The sequence below is a fragment of the Penicillium longicatenatum genome, assembly GCF_028827895.1.
Source record: "Penicillium longicatenatum strain IBT 33135 chromosome Unknown contig_6_segment0_segment0, whole genome shotgun sequence".
NCBI lineage: Eukaryota > Fungi > Ascomycota > Eurotiomycetes > Eurotiales > Aspergillaceae > Penicillium > Penicillium longicatenatum.
In genome coordinates this window covers 1,888,878-1,910,488 of record NW_026643123.1, presented here as the reverse complement: position 1 = coordinate 1,910,488, position 21,611 = coordinate 1,888,878, and the positions used below count along the sequence as shown (strand labels likewise).

The following is a 21,611-nucleotide window of genomic DNA, read 5'->3' as shown; positions in this document are numbered from 1 at the left end:
CGACTTTGTCATGCCCATTTCATAGGTGGCGCTATCCATTAGTACCGAAGAAAATATTTATGCAGATTGACTTGGGGCTTACAGCAACCATTTTCGGTGCTGTCGTATGCAACAATGATGTAGTGGTTCGGAAAAAACCTCATGTATTTGCTAATATCCAGCTCAATTCATGCAGCAGGGAGTTTTTAACAATCTGCAAAAAGTAATCCCCCTCCGCCCTATCATAGAATGCCTCATTATATGCCAAATTCAAACAAAGTTGGTCTCGAAAGGTCCACACATGACACACAGATTGTCTGTTGATCATATCTAAGCCACCCGAGACTCGGTCGATGCGGATTCCCCGCTCTGCAGTTCCCTTTTGTCTCGCTATAAGTTTCTCGCACACGCCGAGGCTGCTGATATCCACATCGGTTGGCGAAGGGGTGTTCTTCGGCGAATTGCGAAGAAGGTTGCACAGCCCAATAGCGTATTCACGATGCGCCGACATGTAATCATGACTTAGACCTTTGCGGTACTCGTCATGATACGCCTTTGCTCGGTCTATCCATGACGACTCGGATGAAACAGGGAACATCCAACCTGTCGTGAAGATCGTGCTGGCATACTGGCGACCAGAGTATGGCTCTGGTAGGAATGGGCGTAGACTGTAACGTATCGTACTTGTATAGTGTTTGTTCTGATCGCCAGCAGTAGCAAACGCATAGTTGGCTCCGGCAATTGACGCATGTACTGCTGCTGTTACTGAGAGCTTCCGAGCCTTGCTACCTTGTATTACGGCCTTTGTCTCTTGCTCACTGAGATGCAGACGGCTAATGCACGTACCACCTGGGGAAGTCTCCTCTGGTGCGTGACAGGTGATTCCGATGGCCCCAGCGGCATGACCAAAACTTGCAACACACTGCTGGGCTAGTTGCTTATCTTGGCTCTCCGACGTTACAAAACTGGACAGTACTTCCTCAACACACGGGGCTAAGCGGACAGTCTCTTCACCCCATGACAAGCAGGAAGTATCTAGAGCAGACTGCGCGGCCAGATCAAGGAAGTCGTCCATTAGAATCAAGCCTCCGATTCCATCCGTTCTCCAGTGTTGCGAGCGGCCCAACAGCTCACCTGTCTGGGGGAAAAAGGTCATAGTAGCATATGGAACGCGTGTGGTAGATGCGATGAATTCATCGGCCGTCATGTCCTCAACCACCTGGAAGGTTTCCGCCGTCCATTTCTCAAGCGCCATAAGATCGGGTATATCGTAGACATATTTCGTCTCATCTACAATATAGGCGGCGATTGTGGGGTGATTGAAGCGCAAAGCCTTCCATGCTTCACGGAAGCGAAAGGATAGATTTTCCTTGGCGAGTGAGCCTAGCGGGGTCACCGAGGCAATGATGTTAATAGCCCAGTGTTCACGACTGAACGGGCGAGCGGCATCACCAAGGATCTTGATAAATGTTTCATTCTCGCCGAGTGGACGTTCAAATCGTTGTTCGCTCACTTCAAACCATGTCATGTTTTATTGTGCCCTGACTTGGAACAAATCTTGCCAGGTTGTCCACTATGTTTGGTCGCTTTGCATGAAAGATATATTACATTCCCAGGCCAATTACGGTATTATGACCTTGACTCATTCATCGATACTAGGGAGTACAATACGATCTTACAGGGATTGCTGGGGAATGGCTTAAAATAGACTAGCGTGTCTTAAGCTATACAGGGCCCGGGAATGAAAGCCTAACAGTGTAGAGGTAAATAAATATGAATTCGAAAACTACTGTATCATAGGTAACGAATACTTGGAGCAATTGAAGATGTCACCAAAGCATTCATTATTCAATCAAAAAGATGGGACCCAGTAATTGACATGGAAATACTTCAATGTACCCATTGGCTTGTGGTCTGCAAAATGGGACGTATAGGACCAATTGCTCTCCCCAGTTCAATTGGCTAGACCTCACGTCTGAAAGCTGTCCACAGCCAATGGAACAGCTAGCAGATAGGAAGATCTATTAGGTGATATGAAGCTATAGTGCACACAAGGTAATTGGCACGTGACAGGAGTAGTTGAAGTGCATTAACCCACGTCCAGCCTCATCTCCAATTTAGTAAGCCAAGTAAAGATCTAGACATTTAGACTCATGCACCCCAGATACCCCGATTCGGTAGTACCCACCTTGAAAAGACTGCAATTGGTAAGAAAAATATTTCACGCGTCCCGCTGGCTCGCTCCCCCGAGCCTAGAGGCTCTGCTAACCCCCAGGATGCGTTCGACCCACGACGGGCTCTATATTAGTTGGGGAGATTAGATGATGCAGCTTGAGATCATAGCGGGGCAGCGGATCCTCTTTGTTCCAGAAGGCTAAGCGTGTATGCAGTGTTGGATCGAGGTGCAAATTGATGCCATGTATTGGCGTCAACGACATAGGACCCGAATTTAACAAGAAGCTTAATTATCTACGAAAGCCAGAAGAGTTTTGTCTCGTTTCCAAGCCAATGCAAGGACCATGTTGTTTCATGTTCACTTCCTGGGGCCTTCCGCATGATCAGCATTTGATGTCTCGAACCCAAGAATAGGGTATGACTAGTTGAATGTAGTCACAGGGGATCGGAGGTATCGCGCTGATAAGGCCAAGACCCTTTTTTAGGGTCCCACGCGGGCCGATTGATGACCATTTCATGTGCTCCGAGTGGACGCAAACAATAGAGTAATCCATCCTTCATTGACAGAAACAATGATGTTTCAAGTACAAATCTCCATGACTGGGATTTCCAATTTGATTTTTAAGCGTTCGAATGGCTCGGTCAAGCCCGATGTTCGGGGCAAGACAGACTTTCCTGCATATCCCGACGGTCGGGTTCTCTCGGAGCGGCAAACCGTGAGCTTATCAGGAGCCAATGGTGAAGAACAACAATATCTCAGCGTTCGACCGCACTAGACCGAAAGCGTCGAGGCTTGGCTTTCAGCGGAGTGACCCACTTAGCGGCCGGTGGCAAGTCTTTATCTGTATCCAATGAGAAGGCAGATAACCCGGACTCAGCTGTCCAATTGCTCGCCACGGATAGTGGATTGGGCTCTGGATAGAGAATGTCAGAGATAAGGAAAGATGCTTCTCTTTCCGACCTGCGTTGGAGTTCGCCGACAGTGTGAGCCTCTGATAAGCTTATCTGGGTAGAGAGCAGGAGGAATACATGGCCAATTTTGGAGCTATACTTTTTTCAATCCTATATAGAGAGCTAGAGAAGCCCGGCAGGTGAAGGGATTCATTTCCCCCCAATTTCACCCCAGGATGACTTCCCCGGAGATACATCACTGACGAACCGATACGATGGTTCCCACCGGGGATCGATTGGGTAGAGCGCGGGCTTTGTTTCGGAGCCAAGAACTAAAATTCGATTGGGACCAAGGAAAAAAAGGCAAACCTGGCAAACCTGGAAAAAAATGTTATTCCCGCCACTCGACCTCTTATGGTCCGGTAGCATACACCGGGAGAATTTCATGATGATGCGGAGGGGGATTTCTTCTATTTTCTCTTCTTTTGTTAGTGTGTATAATCCCCCTACAATTGACAATTGAAACGATTCTTGAACTTTGGGTATATTTTTTACTTGGTACATGTGCAGTATATAAAGGTTATCGGTGATTGGGGCGCAGTGGATGATCCCGATTATCCCATTACTGTTGTCATAATCATTTTTCACCACAACGTACCTTCCCAATCCTTCTTTCAATATTCCACTTAACCGCGCCTTCCCCGGCTTTTGCGTTAATCTCCTCGGACTAATCACTTATCCCTTTTTAACTGGGTCATTTTTGCTTTTTTCCCAGTTATCTGGACCTCGCAATTGCCTCGCGACGCCTTGGTCCGATTTCAGGCCCTGGTGGGCCCGTCGATCCGACTTATCGCTCTGGGACTCCGCAACGGTTCCAGTTTCCAGAATTCGTTTATATTCTTCGCGACTTTCCCCCGTGGCGACTTTTCTCACTCTCCACCTCGTGCCTGCAGCTTTACGCGATTCACTCAGCTTGCGGTACTTTCGCCCATCCGAAATTTCTTCTCCCTTCCAACATCTCCACTCGACCTCGCTCAGCACTTTATATTTTCCTAGTCGACGAGCTCTTCGGAGTTCGACTCGCCTCACATCATGTCCACCTTCAATGGGAAATCCCCGTACTCCCCGGATTATGCATCTTACAACTGGACTGGGGCTCCCGCCGACTACTCCCAGCTTACTACCAATGAAGCACTTGGTGGCAACTCTCGTATGTAACTAATCCAATTCCTGGACTTCGATCGAGCACAGTTCCTTATACCGGTTTTGTTATAGGCACCGAGAACGTGAACAAATGGTTTCAATCGGGTGATCAGGCCTACATCATTGTGGCCTCGGCCATGGTGATGGTTATGGTGCCCGGTCTGGGTTTCCTGTACTCGGGCTTGGCCCGCCGAAAGTCTGCTCTCAGTATGATCTGGGCCTGTATGGCTTCCATGTCTGTCGTCACTTTCCAATGGTACTTCTGGGGTTACTCTCTTGCCTTCTCCCAGACCGCGACCAACGGTTATATCGGCAACCTGCGCAATTTTGGCATGATGAAGACTTTGGCCGCGCCGAGTCCGGGTTCTCCACTAATCCCCGATCTTCTATATGCTTTCTACCAGGTACGATTTGATTGATCAACACCGAGTAAATTCCTTACTTACATTCTTTCTAGATGCAATTCTGTGCAGTAACTGCTGCTATCGTTATGGGAGCTGTGGCCGAGCGCGGTCGGCTTCTCCCCGCCATGGTGTTTACTTTTGTCTGGGCAACGATTGTTTACTGTCCATTAGCCTGCTGGGCCTGGAATGTGAATGGTTGGGCATACAAGTACGGTGTGATGGACTACGCCGGTGGTGGCCCTGTGGAAATTGGATCCGGTTTTACTGCTCTCGCCTACTCCATGGTTCTCGGCCGTCGACAAGAACGCATGATGCTCAACTTCCGTCCTCACAACGTTTCGCTTATTCTTCTCGGTACCGTCTTTCTCTGGTTCGGCTGGCTTGGATTTAACGGTGGTTCGTCCTTTGGTGCCAACCTTCGTGCCACCATGGCCTCCTGGAATACCAACCTGACTGCGGCGTTTGGAGCCATCACCTGGGTTCTGCTCGATTGGCGCCTTGCTCGTAAGTGGTCGATGGTAGGTTGGTGTTCCGGTACCATCTCAGGACTCGTGGCCGCCACTCCAGCATCCGGATTCATTTCCCCTTGGGCCAGTGTGGTCCTGGGTATCGTGACCGGCATTGTTTGCAATTACTCGACTAAGATCAAGTTCTGGATCCGCATTGACGACTCTATGGATGTGTTGGCTGAGCACGGTATCGCTGGCATTGTCGGTCTCGTTTTCAATGCCTTCTTCGCTGACGATGCGATCGTGGGTCTGGACGGTGTCAACACTGGCACCGGAGTCGGTGGCTGGGTGATTCACAACTACAAGCAGCTTTACATTCAAATCGCCTACATTGTCGCTACCGCCAGCTACGCATTCGTTATGTCCGCCCTGATCGCCCTCGCCATCAACGCCATCCCTGGTCTCAACCTCCGCGCCTCCGAGGAAGCTGAGCTGCTCGGTATGGACGACGACCAGCTTGGTGAGTTTGCATACGACTATGTCGAGGTCCGCCGTGACTACCTTGCTTGGACGCCACAGCAAAAGGACCAGCTTGAAGATGGCCACCATATTCCTGCTGCCGAACGCTACGGTATCGGCGAGCACAGTGACATGATGATTGAAGGCCAGGCACCGAATGGCGAGATTAGCCAGAGCAGCCGGGGCGGCAGTGAGCCGGAGGCTATCCAGGAAATCAAGGTGGCCCCCGCTCCCCGACAAGTCGCCGAGCACCACCCGCCCGACACTCAGCAACCCACTGAACAGCCAGTCAAGCTGAGACCTGTCAACGAGAAGACAGAGGATAATTGAAGCTTCAGCCTATCAACTCTTCTACGACCTCCGCATCTCTTCCAGCCCTTTTCTTTTCACATTTGTTCGATATCCCTCTGAGCGCATTCTACTTTTTTTCCCATAAAAGCCTGGGGCTTTTTGTTTCTTTCCGACATAATCATCCTGTTCTTATACCTCTCCAACCTCCTCCGACACTCCCACCATCTATATATTCGACTTTCATCTCTACCATATCAATCTCTCATATCACCTATACACTATTTCCTCCCCCGAAAACTCGCATCTTTTGTCCCGGATCTTCTTGACTCGAAAAAATGCAACTGGGAAAAGCAATCATTATCTATGCTTCTTTCTGACCTGGCGTTTTTCTTGTTGGTTTGATGGTGCTTTCTTAATTTATCGCCTTCATACTTTGCATGGGATTTGAACGGATGTAAATATTATGTCTGGTCTTGTTTTTTTACCTTGTTTCATTTGGGCACCGCAATGGAGCTGGCTATGCGGATGTTTGAGGATACCTTTTGCACTATAGAACAATTTGATTTCAACCACAGACCTTTTAATTATCCTCTATTCCATTACTTTATTATTTAACTTCATTCAAAAGATGCCTTAGACTTGATATAATCAAGAGAAATCTTGAACTAGTACAAACGAAAGCTAGTAGGTATATAGGACATCGGCAGATACCAACCATGCCAGTCGGAGTAGGAGAAGGTGACTGATCAATAAATATATAAGAAGCTAGTATGTAGACAGGTGTAATTACTGGGACCTTTATGTCTCTAAGATGAATCTAGACACTAGGAAGTCGCGAGTCGTTTAAACCTACATTCTATACAAGCTATTTTTAGCCCTTGATGATGCCATATTCATAAGATATTACCATCAATAGGCGGTTTGGCCGAGTGGTCTAAGGCGATTGACTCGAATTTTCCTGTTATCAATTCTCTTCGGAGGCGCTGGTTCGAATCCAGCAGCCGTCGTTTTTTCTTGTTTTTTACGTCTTTGATTTTGAGAATCTAGTACACGCTCTAGGTCATTTTTGATATCATTAGTCATCACATTCAGGCGGTTTGGCCGAGTGGTCTAAGGCGATTGACTCGAATATTCGCGCTATCAATTCTCTTCGGAGGCGCTGGTTCGAATCCAGCAGCCGTCGTGCTCAGTTTTTTTCTACCCCAGCCACTGTTTTAGAGTCAGCTCAGGTTAGGTATTGTATTTGTTTTTAGTCATCATCCAAAGGCGGTTTGGCCGAGTGGTCTAAGGCGATTGACTCGAATTTTCCTGTTATCAATTCTCTTCGGAGGCGCTGGTTCGAATCCAGCAGCCGTCGGATTTCTTTTTGCCGTCCTCTATCTATTTTCGGATGTCTCTCTATACTAGCTTCAAGTTACTCTTGTTGTTAATTTCATTTTATTTTTTGGGTGCCTTCGTCTCTGACCTCTGTGGTGGTTTTTACTCAATTGCAATTATACTGATATAGTATGATGTATTATTACGCTTCCATGAAAGAGATCCCTATTATTATCGTATCCATATTATCCCATTCATCATTTATCCCCAGCAATTCCTCATAAATTAAACGACATAAAGGAGTGACACAGCGAAGGTCAATAACAGACTCAAAAGGCCTATGTGAGGAGCTTCCCAAGTCCGCGACGCGGCACTGTAGGAGACAGTAGAAGTAGGCGAGCTTGCAGAGCCAGTCTGGCTTCCGACAAACGGGCCCGTACTGCTAACAGTACCTATTATATGTGTTCCAGATTCAACGACCGTAACACCGGGGACAATGGTAGTTGATCCGGAGATGATAGCTGTTGAGCTGGGCAACGTGACTGTCGAACCAGATAGCGATTTTATATCCGTGGAGCCGGATTCTGTGTACGTAGTACCCGGGACAATCATAGTGGAACCAGAAATAATCAACGTTGAACTTGGCAAGGTGACCGTCGACTGAGCCTGTGAAGCTGTATCTGTGGGGCTGGATTCAACGTATGTGGTGCCAGGGATGATCACTGTCGAACCGGAGATTATCTCAGTGGAACTGGGCAGTGTCACTGTTGAACCGGAGAGTGAGTCGGTGACAGGAGTGGCTGGCTCTGTTATTGTTGAGCCTGGTACTATCACTGTCGAGCCGGAGATGATCAATGTTGAACTCGGGACTGTTATGGTTGAGCCGAATTCTGAGGTTGTTCCCTGGGTGGCGGACAGTGTTACTGTTGAGCCAGAGACCACCACTGTAGACGCTGATACAGAGATCGTACTTTGTCCAGCCGGTTGCGTTGTCTGTGCTGAAGTCGTTGGCTGGATCTGCGTGCCGGTAGACTGGATGCTCGTTATTGTACTTGCTGTTGACTGCTGGCTACTAGTGGCAGATGTCCGGCTTGCAGTGCTAGTTGCACTCGACTGCGCACTGGTGGTAGTAGTTGACTCAACACTAGTAGTGGTTGCCTCAGTGGTAGTAGTAGCTGCGGCCGCAGTGGTCGAAGTGGTCGATGTCGTCTGATCAGAACAGAAATTCAACCATGGTGCAAATGAAGGCAACAGTGTAGATGAAACCATGGATGAGGCAGAATCGCCCGCATGACTGCTGATGCAATCCTCACAATAACCCAAATCAGTCAGGAACTCAGATCCGGCATCACACAAAGAAGGTGTAGCTCCAGTATTTTCTCCGTCAATGGCAACGATATTGCAAAGTCCAAAGCATGCACTGGGTATGTTTTCTACGTCCACCCGCTTGGTCATTCCACCGAGGAAGTAGCCCATGAGCCTGTCAAATCTGCCTCGAGGCGAGAGAAGATCCATCTTCCTGGTCACTCTGGATTCAGACTCTACAGCACATTCGAAGATATCGTAGGTGAGGCCAAAGTCCGTTGGATCCAGATTGTAGTAGTTCGTGGAGACATTGTAGCCGGATTCGTCGTTGAAGATTGGGACAGGGGCAACAATGCAGTTTTCAGGAGAACATATGTAAGTATCGGCTGGAAGACCGGCTTCAACATTGCAACCCGCACGATCACCCGTATGAGGAGGGCTACATAGATATCCAGGTGCACAACCCCAGATATAATTGTCTGGTAATTTGGTGGTAGGTGTGTAGCTCGGATTGGTGATGAGACTGGAGCATACACTGACGGTGGCTGTCTGTGTCTGTGTTTGAGTCGTGTCTTGTCCAGTCACAGTATCAGTAACAGTTCTAGTGCTGCCGTAGCTCTTTGTGAGCGTTGTTCCAGGCCTGGTAATAATTTCCGTGACTGTACTTCCAACTGAGATGGTGGTTTCCGAGCCTAAGATCATGTTAGCCTCTTGAAATTTGATCAGAGTATGGATAATCTACCCGATGCCGTGATTGTGTTGATAATAGTCAGTGTACTTGCTGGAAGCGTGGTTGTCACGGTCCGAGTTGATGCCGGTAAAGTGCTGACAGTTCCTGAGATAGTGATTGTGCTGGGAGGCTCGGTAGTAGTTGTCGTGATGGTTGATGCCGGAATAGTAGTTGTGATGTAGCTCAAAATCGTATCTGTCTCCACTATAGTATCCGTTTCCACATTCGTAGTTCCTGGGGCTAATGCCACATCAGTCCCTAGGATCATAATAAAGGTGCGGAGTATTTACCCGTAGCAGTGATTGTGTCACTAACAGTTATTGTACTGGCTGGCAGGGTGATTATCACGGTTTGAGTCGAAGCTGGTAGAGTGCTGACAGTCCCCGAGATAGTCACTGTGTTAGCAGGCTCGGTATAAGTTGTCGTGATAGTCGACGCGGGGATAGTGGTCACAGATCCTGAGATGGTATCGGTCATCACCACGGTATCAGTCTCCGTTTCCACAACTGTGGTTCCTAGGCCTAATACCCTATTAGTTCCTAGTATTATAGTAAAGGTGCGGAGTATTTACCCGTCGCAGTGATTGTGTCAATAATAGTTCTTGTACTGGCTGGCAGGGTGATTATCACGGTTTGAGTCGAAGCTGGTAGAGTGCTGACAGTCCCTGAGATAGTCACTGTGCTAGCAGGCTCGGTATAAGTTGTCGTGATAGTCGACGCGGGGATAGTTGTCACAGAGCCTGAGATGGTGTCGGTCTTCACCACAGTCTCGGTCTCTACAATGGTATCAATTTCCGTCTCCACCACAGTGGTCCCGGGTAGGTCTGAGCCTGTCAGGGTGACTGTGGTCTCTTGTCCCGATAAAGTGACCGTTGATCCCCCGAGAGTTTCGATATCCGTCGAAACCAATGTGACTGTCGTTCCTGCTCCCGACACGGTGACCGTTGAGCCCCCGAGAGTCTCGATATCAGTTGAAACTAGTGTGACTGTGGTTTCAGGTCCTGACAAAGTAACTGTTGAGCCTCCCAGAGTTTCGACATCTGTTGAAACTAAGGTGACGGTTTCAGGCGCGCAAGTTTCCGAGACAGTGACCGTTATAGCACTTCCAATAACTGTTTCAGTAGCTGTTTTGGTGACAATATCTGTGATATCACCTCCGGTAATAGTATCTGTCACAGTGACTCTTTCCGCACTTCCAGTAACAGTCACGGTGCACGTGTCGGTGACAGTATCCGTTACAGTGACCTTTGCAGCTGAACCTGTCTCCGTAACAGTATTGGTAATCGTGACAGTATTTGAATTGGCGGCTGTGATCGTATCGGTGATGATGTCGGTCGTGGTACGGGTTGTAGTATCCGTAACGGTGCACGTAGATACTTCGCCTTCACCGACCCAAACGGTGACGCCAATTGTGATTGTTATATCCACCTCACAATCTGCTACCTCTTTAGGCCCCATCATTTGGGTGACTGCGGCCAATGTTGGCATGGGCGCAGAAACGGCATTGCTAGCGGTTACTGTTGACGAAGCGCAAGCAGTTGTCGCAAACAGCGACAACCAAGCGAGCGAAGATCTCATCGTCGCAATTCCTCGAGACTGCAAGCTTACAATGAGGCTTGAAAATACACAAAGAAAAGGAATCAGGCACGGAAGGAAATAAAAGAGCTTCAGTGCACATGCGCACGGCCCCGGGGTTTCTTAGTTCCCGAGTAAGTTCATAGTGCAGAGGCTCAAAATGCCCAGTCGAGGACTTTGCGGCATGTCGGGGCAGTGACTCCGTCTGTTTATGTTGACGTGGTTAGCCAATGCCCCGCACACAAAGAGAAAGCAACCTAACCAAGCTCGGGTACAAAGACGGGATGAGAATCCTGCCCGCGAACACGCATGTAAGGCCCGCAGGTGTGGATGCATCTTAGCCAATTCAGCCGCGCCAGCAGGGATTAGTACATGTAACCCCTCAATAGATCAGCAGCCTCGTCCCATGCGGACTCGTATTGTGGTTTCTCGCTACTGGGTAGCGGTCTGTAAATCGCATAAAAATGCCAAGCTAAGCAGGCAAAAAAAAAAAAAAGAAAAAAGCGCAGTGTAGCTTTTGGAAAGAAGCCCGTAGCTACGAGACCGTGCATAAGCTCCGCTTCTTTGTCAATGGTGGCTTTCAGGCGCACGGGGCCCGGTCATAGCGGGGGATTTCCCGTGAGCTCACGGAATCAAAGAGCGCAAACAAAGCCGCATCGCTGCGATCTGGATACTGCGCCTCGCTTCCACTTGCTCCCGGCGTGAGCGGTCGCCCTATGACTAAACCATTCACTTGGCGATCTGGGGAGTTTCGCCTTTGAGCAACCGTCCCATTTGAAGATCTCGAGAATCTGAAGCGTGGTTGCGAAAGAAAATGTTTCTTTTAGGAACGTTTCTGACGCTACTGGCGGGGATAGATCGTGCGGTGGGAACATGTAGCGTGTACCAGACACAGGTCGGCTACTCTATGTGTAGCTGGCAATCGGTGCGTGGTAAGGCGTGCATTTCATTTCTGTTGCCATCGAATTTTATTCTGACAGCTTCAGCCAACGTTATTCGCGACACTATCTACATAGACGGAGGATATCTCTGGTATGAGCAGTACGAAAAGTCCTAGAGGTGAAAAGAAAAGTACCGGTAGAATACTGACATTGCTAGAATATACTCGGACAATTGCACCGGCAACGAGTCCCAAGGTAAAAGCCCTCGAGCCTTAAGTCCGTTAAGACATTGGAAGCTAACAGTTTGAACAGGAAGCTTTGATGGCTCCGTCTATACTTTCAATCTTTCCTCCTCATTCAACACTAGCTCGAATTTCTCAGATGTACTCAGTTTGATGTCCATCGCCGGCGCCGGGAGCAATATAGATCCAACCTTTGTTGATGGCGTGATGTTTGCCAACGATGGCGAGTTCTACCTCTATGGGTCGGTACTACTCATATCATGCACACTTCAGACTAGACTACTGACAAAGGTTTTTCAAACATTCTAGTGGTGCCGCCATCCCTACCACCGATAATGAGAATACGTCTGAAGATACGGTTCTCGGCTATGAAGCCTTCCAGTATGATGGTATTACCAAGCAAAACTGGGAGCCTAGGTGGTGGATCGACGACTTACCTGACAACGTGACAACGTACATCACAAACGGAGCTGGGGAATCAGCTCCTAGCGAAAACCTGGGCTTCTATTTCAGTGGAATGCATGCTCCGAATTGGGGCGCCATCTCATACCCACCGTACAAAGCCAACACAACAGCAGATACATTGATTACGGTAAACATGACAGTGATGGAGTCCGAGACATGGGTAAACGACACACTCCCGAGCTACGTTCAAGGCCGTGCGAACGCGGAGCTTGTTTGGGTACCAGTGTCCGAGTCTGGAGTTCTGGTGGCCATTGGGGGTGTCGTTGAACCTGCTGGAACGTTTGTAAGTCTAAACTCAACGCAGAAGGCGCGCAGCGTAAAAATCAGCCCAACATTCATGGAAACGGTTTCTGTCTACGATGTCGATACCAAGACTTGGTATCTCCAGAACACAACGGGCCATACACCGCCGCAATTGACCGAATTTTGTTCTGTACTTGCGAGCGCTGAGGACGGCTCGTCACACAATATCTATATCTACGGAGGGTACAATGGCCTCGATAACAATGCGAATGCATCGGATGATGTGTATATTCTGTCGTTACCCTCTTTCACATGGGTCAAAGCCTACAATGGGACAAACACACACGGCCGGAACGGACATCAATGTATCAAGGTCTACCCAAACCAAATGCTCGCCATTGGAGGCTATCGCATTGATGTGACACACTGTATTGAGGGAGGTGTTATTGTCAACTTCAACCTTAACAGTCTCAGCTTCCAGGCCTACGATCCCGAGCAGTGGAGCGACTACAAAGTGCCGGACCTCTTAATAGCTCAAATAGGTGGAGAGTAAGTAACAAAGCCAACAACATAGAGGATCATCACGGCTTACAGTGTTATAGCTCTTCGGGTGGTGCAACGACCACAGGTCCATCCTCATGGACCAATTCCTCACTTGAAGCTATCTTCAATACGAAATACACCAAAACAATCTCAACCTACTGGCCCTATAACCCGACTTCCACCGATAGCAGTTCAACAACACACCACAAAAAATTCCCGACATGGGCCGCAGCTGTGATCGGCGTGCTCTGTGGCCTTCTCGTCATCGGACTAATCATACTTGCATGGTTCTGCCTCAGACGTCGCCAAAAACGCCAGCTTGAAAAAGAAGAAGAAATCCATGAAACCGACGGTCGGCAACATCTTACATCCATGTACGGCGGTGGCCCAACATCACCTATAGCAGGCCCCAGGTCTGCATCTACAGGCCAGGAGACATCCGTAGGAGTAGGCACAATACAGGAATCGATCGACACATCTGCATCTCCCGGAACAGTTGAATCAGGTGGAGGTGCAGTCCACGAGATGCACGGTATGTCCTTCATTAACATTCAGCAACATACAGTACTAAACTCTACTCATAGACTCCTCGCCTATTGAGCTTCCTACCCAGTTCAACGTCTCAGCTGCCAATACAAATATTACCAGGGGGTCTTCGGTGACTAGTATAGCCCGAGGCTCCTCTCCTTCGCCTATTTTGCCTCAAACCCCCGAGTCAGAAATTGGTTCGTTCTTGATACCGAGCCACCACCGTAGTTTGTCGACTCGGTCGATTGACAATGTGGTTACCGGCCGAATGTCGCAATTTCATGAAACTTTCGATTATGGAAATGGGCAGCATCAGCGCCATGGGTCTGAGATTTCCGAGGCGAGTTCGAATGAAAGAGCTGCAATTGGTGGCAGCGAGACGATTCATGAGCATGAGTAATGTGTTTCATTAGTTCAGATTGTAAAGGGCCATTTTAATATTATAATATTTGAACAGAATCATGGCCTTGTCAAGATTTTATTACTTTTGGGCCCCATGAATATTCCAGGGTTTGAGATCGCAAGTTTCTGTCCGCTAAGAGTGCTTCCCTTAATGCTGATTGTATCTCTGAGTAAAATACCTGTATATCTGGTGTCCAGCCTAGGGGCTCACCTATGCAATGTTTATCTCTATCCATGTAAACCACAAGATAGAACTGAAAGAAACAGCAATAAATAAATATACTTTAACAGTTCCATGGAACTCTAATGCAAATACATAATAATTCGGATACTCCTATCTGCGTCTGACCATTGCACGGACACGTACTCTCTCCTCCCGGGTGAGCTTGTCTACTACCTCAGCGGCCTCACCACCCTGTAACACTTCATCCCACTCATCTTCGTCCATGCTCATCACGAGTGTCATCTGTACACATCGCGAAAGCGCTTCACGGTGGCGGTAGCGGCTGGGTGTACCAGATCCATAACCGACATCCACGGCGGTGCTGACTAGGCCAGCAATGTCGCGCTCCAGACGGCCTGCGCCGAGCGGGTTCACACGGCCCTGATAAGACCATAACCGTTTTTCTAACAGACGGGCAAAGTACGCGATAGTGACGGCGAGGAGACGGTCGAATGCTTGTTGTGTGAGGATACGAGCTATCGGGACAAGCATCTCTGACCAGCCGGCTGCAAAGCGAGGACGGACAAGCTCTTTGCTGCTGCCGTCGTGCTCGTGGAAGTCATCCTGATCGTCGATAGGCTGGTCGGCATCGCTTGATGGGTGGTATTCGATGTCGCGGAATGCATCAGCAAGGATGGGTCGAAGGCGGTGTTTGATGACATTGTTGAAGACAACTTGAATGCCGTCGGTGAGAAGATCATTGACCTTACTTTCGAATGAGCTTGCAAGAGAGTAAAGCGTGTTTGCAACCTTAAGTGCGGATGCAGGAGCTGGGAAGAGCGAGAGGAGATGTTCGGTGACCTGTGGTGGTTGCTCTTGGTTGCCGTCTTTGTAGGGGGGAAGAGGCTGCTTCAAGCCAGTGGTATTTTGAACAATGCGCCGTATATAGTCAATTGCGACGTCAAGGTTGTTAATCTGCACCAGGAATGCAATTATTGTCTGCTCTGGGGGGAGGGCTCCCTGCACAGGGGCGCGCGGGTAGCATTCATCACGCATCTTGCGTTGCGTCATGCCGATGAAGTCAGATCCAAGCACACGAGACAGCGTAGGAACCACATTTGTGACCACAGATTCCTGAGATGTGGCCAATGATTGTTGTAGAACCTTGTTGACAATGTACATTATGTCATCCACAGCAGATGTGATGTGGGGAGTGTCTGCTTGTAGTGGTCGTTGTAAATTCATATTTAAGCCCGATGGCGATTCATCCAGCTGGAATGCCTTTTCTACAGACCGGCGGAAGAAGAAGGTGGTCATGGCATTAAAGGGAGTCACAAGTCGATCATTGACCTTGCGCGCCAAAGAGGACTCCTGCAAGAAGGCAGGGAGCTCGAATCTTTTCTCATTATCGTCTTCACCTTCGACGGGAGGCTGTAAGAAAAATTAGCGATGGGAGCGAATAACATATAATTAAAACAACCCTGGAACTCACGTTGCAAGTGTCTGCTAGGAAACGACAGTATAGAGACCAGCGACCGAGCATAATACCCATCTCATTGAGGATTTCATCAATTTCCTTCATGTCGACCCCTTCATCTTCAGAAGTCCTTGCTCCTCCTGGCGCTGGCGAATGTGTCCGAGGCTGACCTGGACGTTGCGCCGGCAGGAAGCTTTGCACTAAGAATGTGAATGCATATGACTTGATTTCCATCAATTTCCGATCCACATGTCGCTCGTCGCCCCAGGTGTCTAGAATAATGCCACCCTGTACATCGGCTTCAACCTGCAGCCGTTCAATGACACGCCCCATTTTCCGGGGGCCATAGTGACGTTCGACTAGTCCGCCGTGACCATCGATGATCTGTGCAATATGTTCAAACAGCTTGGTCAAAGCATTGGCATAAAAGAACCCGTCCTTAGCCTGCGCCCCTGTGCTCGCATTGAGATTGCTGCGCGCCCTTGCAGCCACACCCTGACAGACATAGCGGCCATAAACATCCTGTCCAACCTCAGATCGGCCAATGAGTGGGAACAGCTTGAAGAATCGTGTAATCTTCGCCCCGTCGTTTTCTTTGACTGCCTTGTCAAATTCCCGCAAAAACAGTCCGCATAATGACTCCGCTGCGGTGTCCAAAGTCACACTTGGTGAATCAGGCACCTCGGCTGTCGGGACCATCTCTGCGGCGAATGCTCCATTGATCACCGCTTGTGGGATCTGTGCAGCGCGGTGTAGATAGCTGGCTGCCGTCTCCCAATCCTGAGACGCGCCCATAGACCCCGCAACACCCAGAGCGCATGCCTTGAGCTCTGCAACCTGCTCCACTACGTCCAGTGTAGCTTTCACGCGAGCCTGCTCCAAGTCTAGTCGGCGCACGGCACGCGAAATCCGATCAGCAGTGTCCGCTGCCTCAGAAAGCATCCCATGGCTAATCGCTCGGGTGGTGGTTGATTGAGTGCCAATGTGGGCGCGCATCAAATCCAGACGACCCAGTTCCCGGGAGAGATCTTTCTGTGATGTAACTAGCGCATCCAGACGTGCAGTTACTGAGGCTTCTTGGGTGTGGAGGCGGGACAGAGCCGCCTTGATCTCGGCCACGGAGCTGGCATTGAAGATGTCGGTTCGTGGGGACGTGTCCTTGGTCGCAATTGGTCGTTCCGGAAGGGACGGGGATTCGTCGCCATTTGTGGCCATTTGAGAGAGGGCCATGGTTGGACCATACAAGCTAGTTCTTTGGGGTTCCGAGATCCTATGTTGATGCCACGCGGTTGTCAAGGTGTCTCCGCGGGCGGTGAGCGGGGTGGGACTTTTTTCAAAGGATCTTGAAGCTTGAATGTTTAAGCCTCAAAGAAGCCAATCAATTCAAAAGAAATATCTCAAAATCCAAAGAGTTACAGTTTCAGCCGTGGGTTTACCTACAACTTGAACTATTTAATCCGGAACCAGGATATTCTTTGGTTCGCTACGTCCAACGCAACGTCATCTCCCTCCAGATTACTACTTCCTCACATCTGTGTCATCAAAGAACCAAACATTTAAAAGACCTTGCATTTTATTTTTCTTTCTTGCTTTGTTCTTCTTCCTCATCTTCTTTACACACTTAGGTAGAGCACTTAAGCTCAAGCTGCCACAACCGGAAGTCGCAGACCCCGCCATCAGCATCGGCAGTTCCCCATCATGGGTAACGAAGAGTCATCTATGGTGGATGAGTCCACCCATCCCTCAGTCTTGGATGCACGTAATATCGACGCGGTGGCCAAATACGTGAGGGAGAATAATGTCCGAAAAGTTGTCGTAATGGTACGTCCTCACCACGCCCCATATCTTGCAATAACTACTAACTAGAATCTCAGGTGGGAGCTGGAATCAGTACCTCAGCGGGAATTCCTGATTTTCGGTCTCCAGATACCGGACTCTATGCCAACCTGGCTTTCCTGGATCTGGAGGAGCCCGAGGATGTGTTCGATATTGAATTTTTCAGGCAGAACCCAAAGCCGTTCTATGCACTGGCGCATGAGTTGTATCCGGGACGCTATCGCCCCACGATCGCACACTCTTTCGTCAAACTGCTTTACAATAAAGGCATGTTGTTGAAACATTTTACACAAAATATCGACTGCCTCGAGCGCCAAGCGGGCCTTCCTGGTGACATGATTGTCGAGGCCCATGGTAGCTTTGCCACGCAACGCTGTATTGATTGCAAGCTGCCGTTTCCCGATGACAAAATGCATGGGATTGTTGAGAAAGCCGAGGTACCGCACTGCCTGGAATGCAAAGGCCTCGTCAAGCCTGATATTGTGTTTTTCGGGGAGGCTTTGCCTGCTGCATTCCACGAAAACCGCTCGCTGCCTGGAGAGGCGGACTTATGTATCGTGATGGGAACTAGTTTGACCGTGCAACCTTTTGCCAGCCTGCCATCGATGTGCAGGGAAGGTACACCGCGTGTGCTCATCAATATGCAACGTGTGGGTGGATTGGGGTCGCGACCGGATGATGTTTTGGTACTGGGGGACATCGATGCTGGAGTACGAAAGTTTGCCCGAGCTCTGGGCTGGGAGGAGGAGCTAGAGGCGGTTTGGCAGGAGACCAATCCGGACTCTGAATCTAGGGAGGAGGAGAATGCTCCCCCGCAAACCCGGGACGAGCGACTCCGGGCAGAGATCGAACGCCTTACGGAGGATATCGATCGCACCTTGGGCAGGACGGACGCATACCAGCAGCGAGTTCGTGAACGGTTGGGAGACTACAGCGACTCAACCAGTTCAACCAGCTCCGGGAATGGACTGGCGCATGTATTCCCGCACTTGGCGCGTAAATCTCACTAGATTCGCACCTTGACCGCTTGCGGCGTTCAGTTCAGTTGGAGATTCGGAGATCATCCTGTACTAGAAATTAAAGATACCAAGTTCAGAATAAACCAGGAAATTTACTGAAATTCTTGTAACAGAGAAGTGGGTAACGAAGCAACTCAGGACCTCTGATTCGTGGGCCGTCAGAGCTGCTAATAATATTCCAGAATTGACTTTCAATTCCTTACCGCAGCCAAATCAAGCAAGGTGATCTTTGCCCCACGTCCTCCATATCGTCATTCTCCCCTCCCTTGTTTTCCTCTTCTTTCCCCCCATTTACCTTGTGAAAAGAAAACATCCTCTAAATTCATCATGGTCGGATTAGGTCCTAAGCTCCCGCCGTCCCGCAAGGGTGAGCTACTACTGCTCCTTATCGCAAGCTTGAACGTGTGATGCTAATCATTTCCTCGCCCACCAGGATCGATGCACGATGTGCCGCAAAATCTTCTAAAGCAGATCAAGGATTTTGAAGAATACTTCACTGTGGACCAGGCCAAGCTCAAGCAGATTGTGGCCCATTTCGTCAAGGAGCTCGAGAAGGGTGAGTCTGCCCCGCAGATCGCCCGGGTTGTCGCGATTTAAGCTTACCGTGATGATAACATAGGTCTAACCGTCGAGGGCGGCAACATCGTGAGATCCACCACAATTGCACCCACACACGAATAATAATAACTAACAGCATACCACAGCCAATGAACGTTACTTGGGTTATGGGCTTCCCCGATGGTGAGGAACAGGGCACCTTCCTGGCTCTCGACATGGGTGGCACCAACTTGCGTGTTTGCGAGATCACCTTGACTGATGCCAAGGGCGCTTTCGATATTACCCAGTCCAAATACAAAATGCCGGATGAGCTCCGGACCGGTACTGCTGAGGAATTGTGGGAGTACATTGCCGATTGCTTACAGCAGTTCATCGAGTTCCACCACGGGGAGGAGAACCTCGCTAAGCTCCCGCTGGGTTTCACCTTCTCCTACCCGGCTACCCAGGAGTACATTGACCACGGTATCCTCCAGCGCTGGACTAAGGGTTTCGATATTGATGGCGTCGAGGGTGAGGACGTTGTTCCACCCCTGGAGGCTATCCTGAAGAAGCGGGTATGTTCAAGTCTAAAACCTATCTTCCCTTGTGATCAGCTTCCTCATTGTCTCAATTTAGGGTCTGCCCATTAAAGTTGCCGCCCTAATCAACGACACCACCGGTACTCTTATTGCTTCTTCCTACACCGATTCCGAGATGAAGATTGGTTGCATCTTCGGCACTGGTGTGAACGCCGCATATATGGAGAACGTTGGATCCGTTCCTAAGATTGCACACATGGGTCTTCCTGCTGACATGCCCATCGCCATCAACTGCGAGTATGGAGCTTTTGATAACGAGCGTGTGGTGCTCCCTCTGACCAAGTACGACGAGATCATTGACCGCGACTCTCCCCGCCCTGGCCAGCAGGCCTTCGAGAAGATGACCGCCGGTCTCTACTTGGGTGAGATCTTCCGTCTGGCTCTTGTAGACATTCTTGAGTCAACTCCTGGCGTCATTTTCAACGGCCAGGATACCTCCAAGCTGCGCAAACCATACCTGTTGGACGCCTCGTTCCTCGCCGCCATTGAGGAAGATCCTTATGAGAACCTGTCGGAGACCTTGGACCTTTTCGACCGCGAGCTCGGCATCCGTCCCACGCAGCCCGAGTTAGAGATGGTCCGTCGTCTCGCCGAGCTGATCGGTACCCGTGCTGCTCGTTTGTCTGCTTGTGGTGTTGCTGCTATCTGTACAAAGAAGAACATCGAGTCCTGCCACGTTGGTGCTGACGGATCCGTCTTCACCAAATACCCCCACTTCAAGGCCCGCGGTGCCCAAGCTCTCCGTGAGGCCCTGGACTGGGCTCCTAACGAGAAGGACAAGATTACTATCATGGCTGCTGAGGATGGATCCGGTGTGGGTGCTGCCCTGATTGCTGCCTTGACCCTGAAGCGCGTCAAGGCCGGCAACTTGGCTGGTATTCGCAACATGGATGACATGAAGACTCTGCTTTAGAATACATCTCGAAGAACAAGAATAAATAATGAATTTCTCCAGAGATATTCTGGAGCTTGATGGCATGTAAATGGGATATGCAGAACCATTTTTTCTTATTGAATTGTTGTATTGTTATTGAATGCTACATTTTGGCATCTTCAATCAATGGATCGTGCCTCGAGATTGGGACCTATGGGGAAACAACCCTGGCAGGCCGGACCTCGGCTCGGCATGCCGAATACCCTGGCATAAATCCGAGGTAGAATCCGACATGGATTGTGCGTCTTATAATTGCTATTCAACATATCCGTGGAAAGTGAACTAGAGGTAGACCTTGCATGTTAAACCATATTAAAGAAGGACTAGATTTGTCCGGATACAAGTTTAGGTTACCTAAATTCCAAGGTTCATCCGTGACTGGGGTAAGAGCCGAGATCTAATAAATAACTCTAAGCTTATTTCCCTTCGAATTTCGTCTCAAACGTTTCAGCATAGTCTCTGTTCTCGCATAATTCTTGGACCAATTTCTAAGAGGTCTGATTTGGAATGATTAGACGCATGTTATACTCCAACAATTGGCTTTCAATACGCAATCGGCTCGGCGATGTCGTGATTACCTCCACCTATCGCGCGCAACCAAATAAACAAAAACCTGAAAAGAAAGAGAGGTATTGCCAAGACAACTAAGAGAGAAAACTGTTGCGAAATCATTATAGGCCAGTTTTGCCTACGTCCTTCCATAAAAGGTATCCATCACCGTTGTCCCTACGCTAGTCAACCTTGCAAGAGCTTTAGTCAAATCATAGCACTCCTTTATGCATTTTCCGAAGGCTGTTTCCCTGTCCCCTCTTTTTTCAACCCGCTTTTCCCCTGACATTCTCGCGTGGGGATATGGCGTGCATCCTGCCACTCTGCGCGGACGGTAGCTCGTAGCAAATGTATTA

General features: G+C 49.3%; 8 protein-coding genes across 8 annotated transcripts; 5 read left to right on the top strand and 3 right to left on the bottom strand.

The window, feature by feature from the left end:
• Window positions 1-139: 139 nt before the first annotated feature.
• Window positions 140-1,507, bottom strand: N7484_008907 (uncharacterized protein; the record flags this gene model as incomplete). The annotated part of the gene is made up of 1 exon (XM_057119294.1): window positions 140-1,507. One exon carries the CDS (start codon window positions 1,505-1,507, stop codon window positions 140-142), a length of 1,368 nt encoding a protein of 455 aa, XP_056968849.1.
• A 1,243-nt stretch (window positions 1,508-2,750) lies between these two features.
• On the top strand, window positions 2,751-3,076 carry N7484_008906 (uncharacterized protein; the record flags this gene model as incomplete). The annotated part of the gene is made up of 2 exons (XM_057119293.1): window positions 2,751-2,870; window positions 2,915-3,076. 2 exons carry the CDS (start codon window positions 2,751-2,753, stop codon window positions 3,074-3,076), a joined length of 282 nt encoding a protein of 93 aa, XP_056968848.1.
• Window positions 3,077-4,137: 1,061 nt separating this feature from the next.
• Window positions 4,138-5,950, top strand: N7484_008905 (ammonium transporter; the record flags this gene model as incomplete). The annotated part of the gene is made up of 3 exons (XM_057119292.1): window positions 4,138-4,255; window positions 4,321-4,652; window positions 4,706-5,950. 3 exons carry the CDS (start codon window positions 4,138-4,140, stop codon window positions 5,948-5,950), a joined length of 1,695 nt encoding a protein of 564 aa, XP_056968847.1.
• A 1,563-nt stretch (window positions 5,951-7,513) lies between these two features.
• On the bottom strand, window positions 7,514-10,840 carry N7484_008904 (uncharacterized protein; the record flags this gene model as incomplete). Its single annotated transcript, XM_057119291.1, has 3 exons — window positions 7,514-9,225; window positions 9,554-9,778; window positions 9,835-10,840. The coding sequence occupies 3 exons, from the start codon at window positions 10,838-10,840 to the stop codon at window positions 7,514-7,516; spliced, it is 2,943 nt and encodes a 980-aa protein (XP_056968846.1).
• Window positions 10,841-11,651: 811 nt separating this feature from the next.
• On the top strand, window positions 11,652-14,139 carry N7484_008903 (uncharacterized protein; the record flags this gene model as incomplete). Its single annotated transcript, XM_057119290.1, has 6 exons — window positions 11,652-11,878; window positions 11,936-11,994; window positions 12,031-12,202; window positions 12,270-13,217; window positions 13,271-13,743; window positions 13,796-14,139. 6 exons carry the CDS (start codon window positions 11,652-11,654, stop codon window positions 14,137-14,139), a joined length of 2,223 nt encoding a protein of 740 aa, XP_056968845.1.
• A 336-nt stretch (window positions 14,140-14,475) lies between these two features.
• Window positions 14,476-16,996, bottom strand: N7484_008902 (Golgi transport complex subunit COG4; the record flags this gene model as incomplete). The annotated part of the gene is made up of 2 exons (XM_057119289.1): window positions 14,476-15,735; window positions 15,797-16,996. 2 exons carry the CDS (start codon window positions 16,994-16,996, stop codon window positions 14,476-14,478), a joined length of 2,460 nt encoding a protein of 819 aa, XP_056968844.1.
• Window positions 16,997-17,479: 483 nt separating this feature from the next.
• N7484_008901 (SIR2 family NAD-dependent protein deacylase) lies at window positions 17,480-18,627 on the top strand (the record flags this gene model as incomplete). The annotated part of the gene is made up of 2 exons (XM_057119288.1): window positions 17,480-17,602; window positions 17,656-18,627. The coding sequence occupies 2 exons, from the start codon at window positions 17,480-17,482 to the stop codon at window positions 18,625-18,627; spliced, it is 1,095 nt and encodes a 364-aa protein (XP_056968843.1).
• Window positions 18,628-18,963: 336 nt separating this feature from the next.
• N7484_008900 (putative hexokinase Kxk) lies at window positions 18,964-20,685 on the top strand (the record flags this gene model as incomplete). Its single annotated transcript, XM_057119287.1, has 5 exons — window positions 18,964-19,003; window positions 19,070-19,192; window positions 19,256-19,281; window positions 19,341-19,748; window positions 19,810-20,685. The coding sequence occupies 5 exons, from the start codon at window positions 18,964-18,966 to the stop codon at window positions 20,683-20,685; spliced, it is 1,473 nt and encodes a 490-aa protein (XP_056968842.1).
• Between the last annotated feature and the right edge of the window lie 926 nt (window positions 20,686-21,611).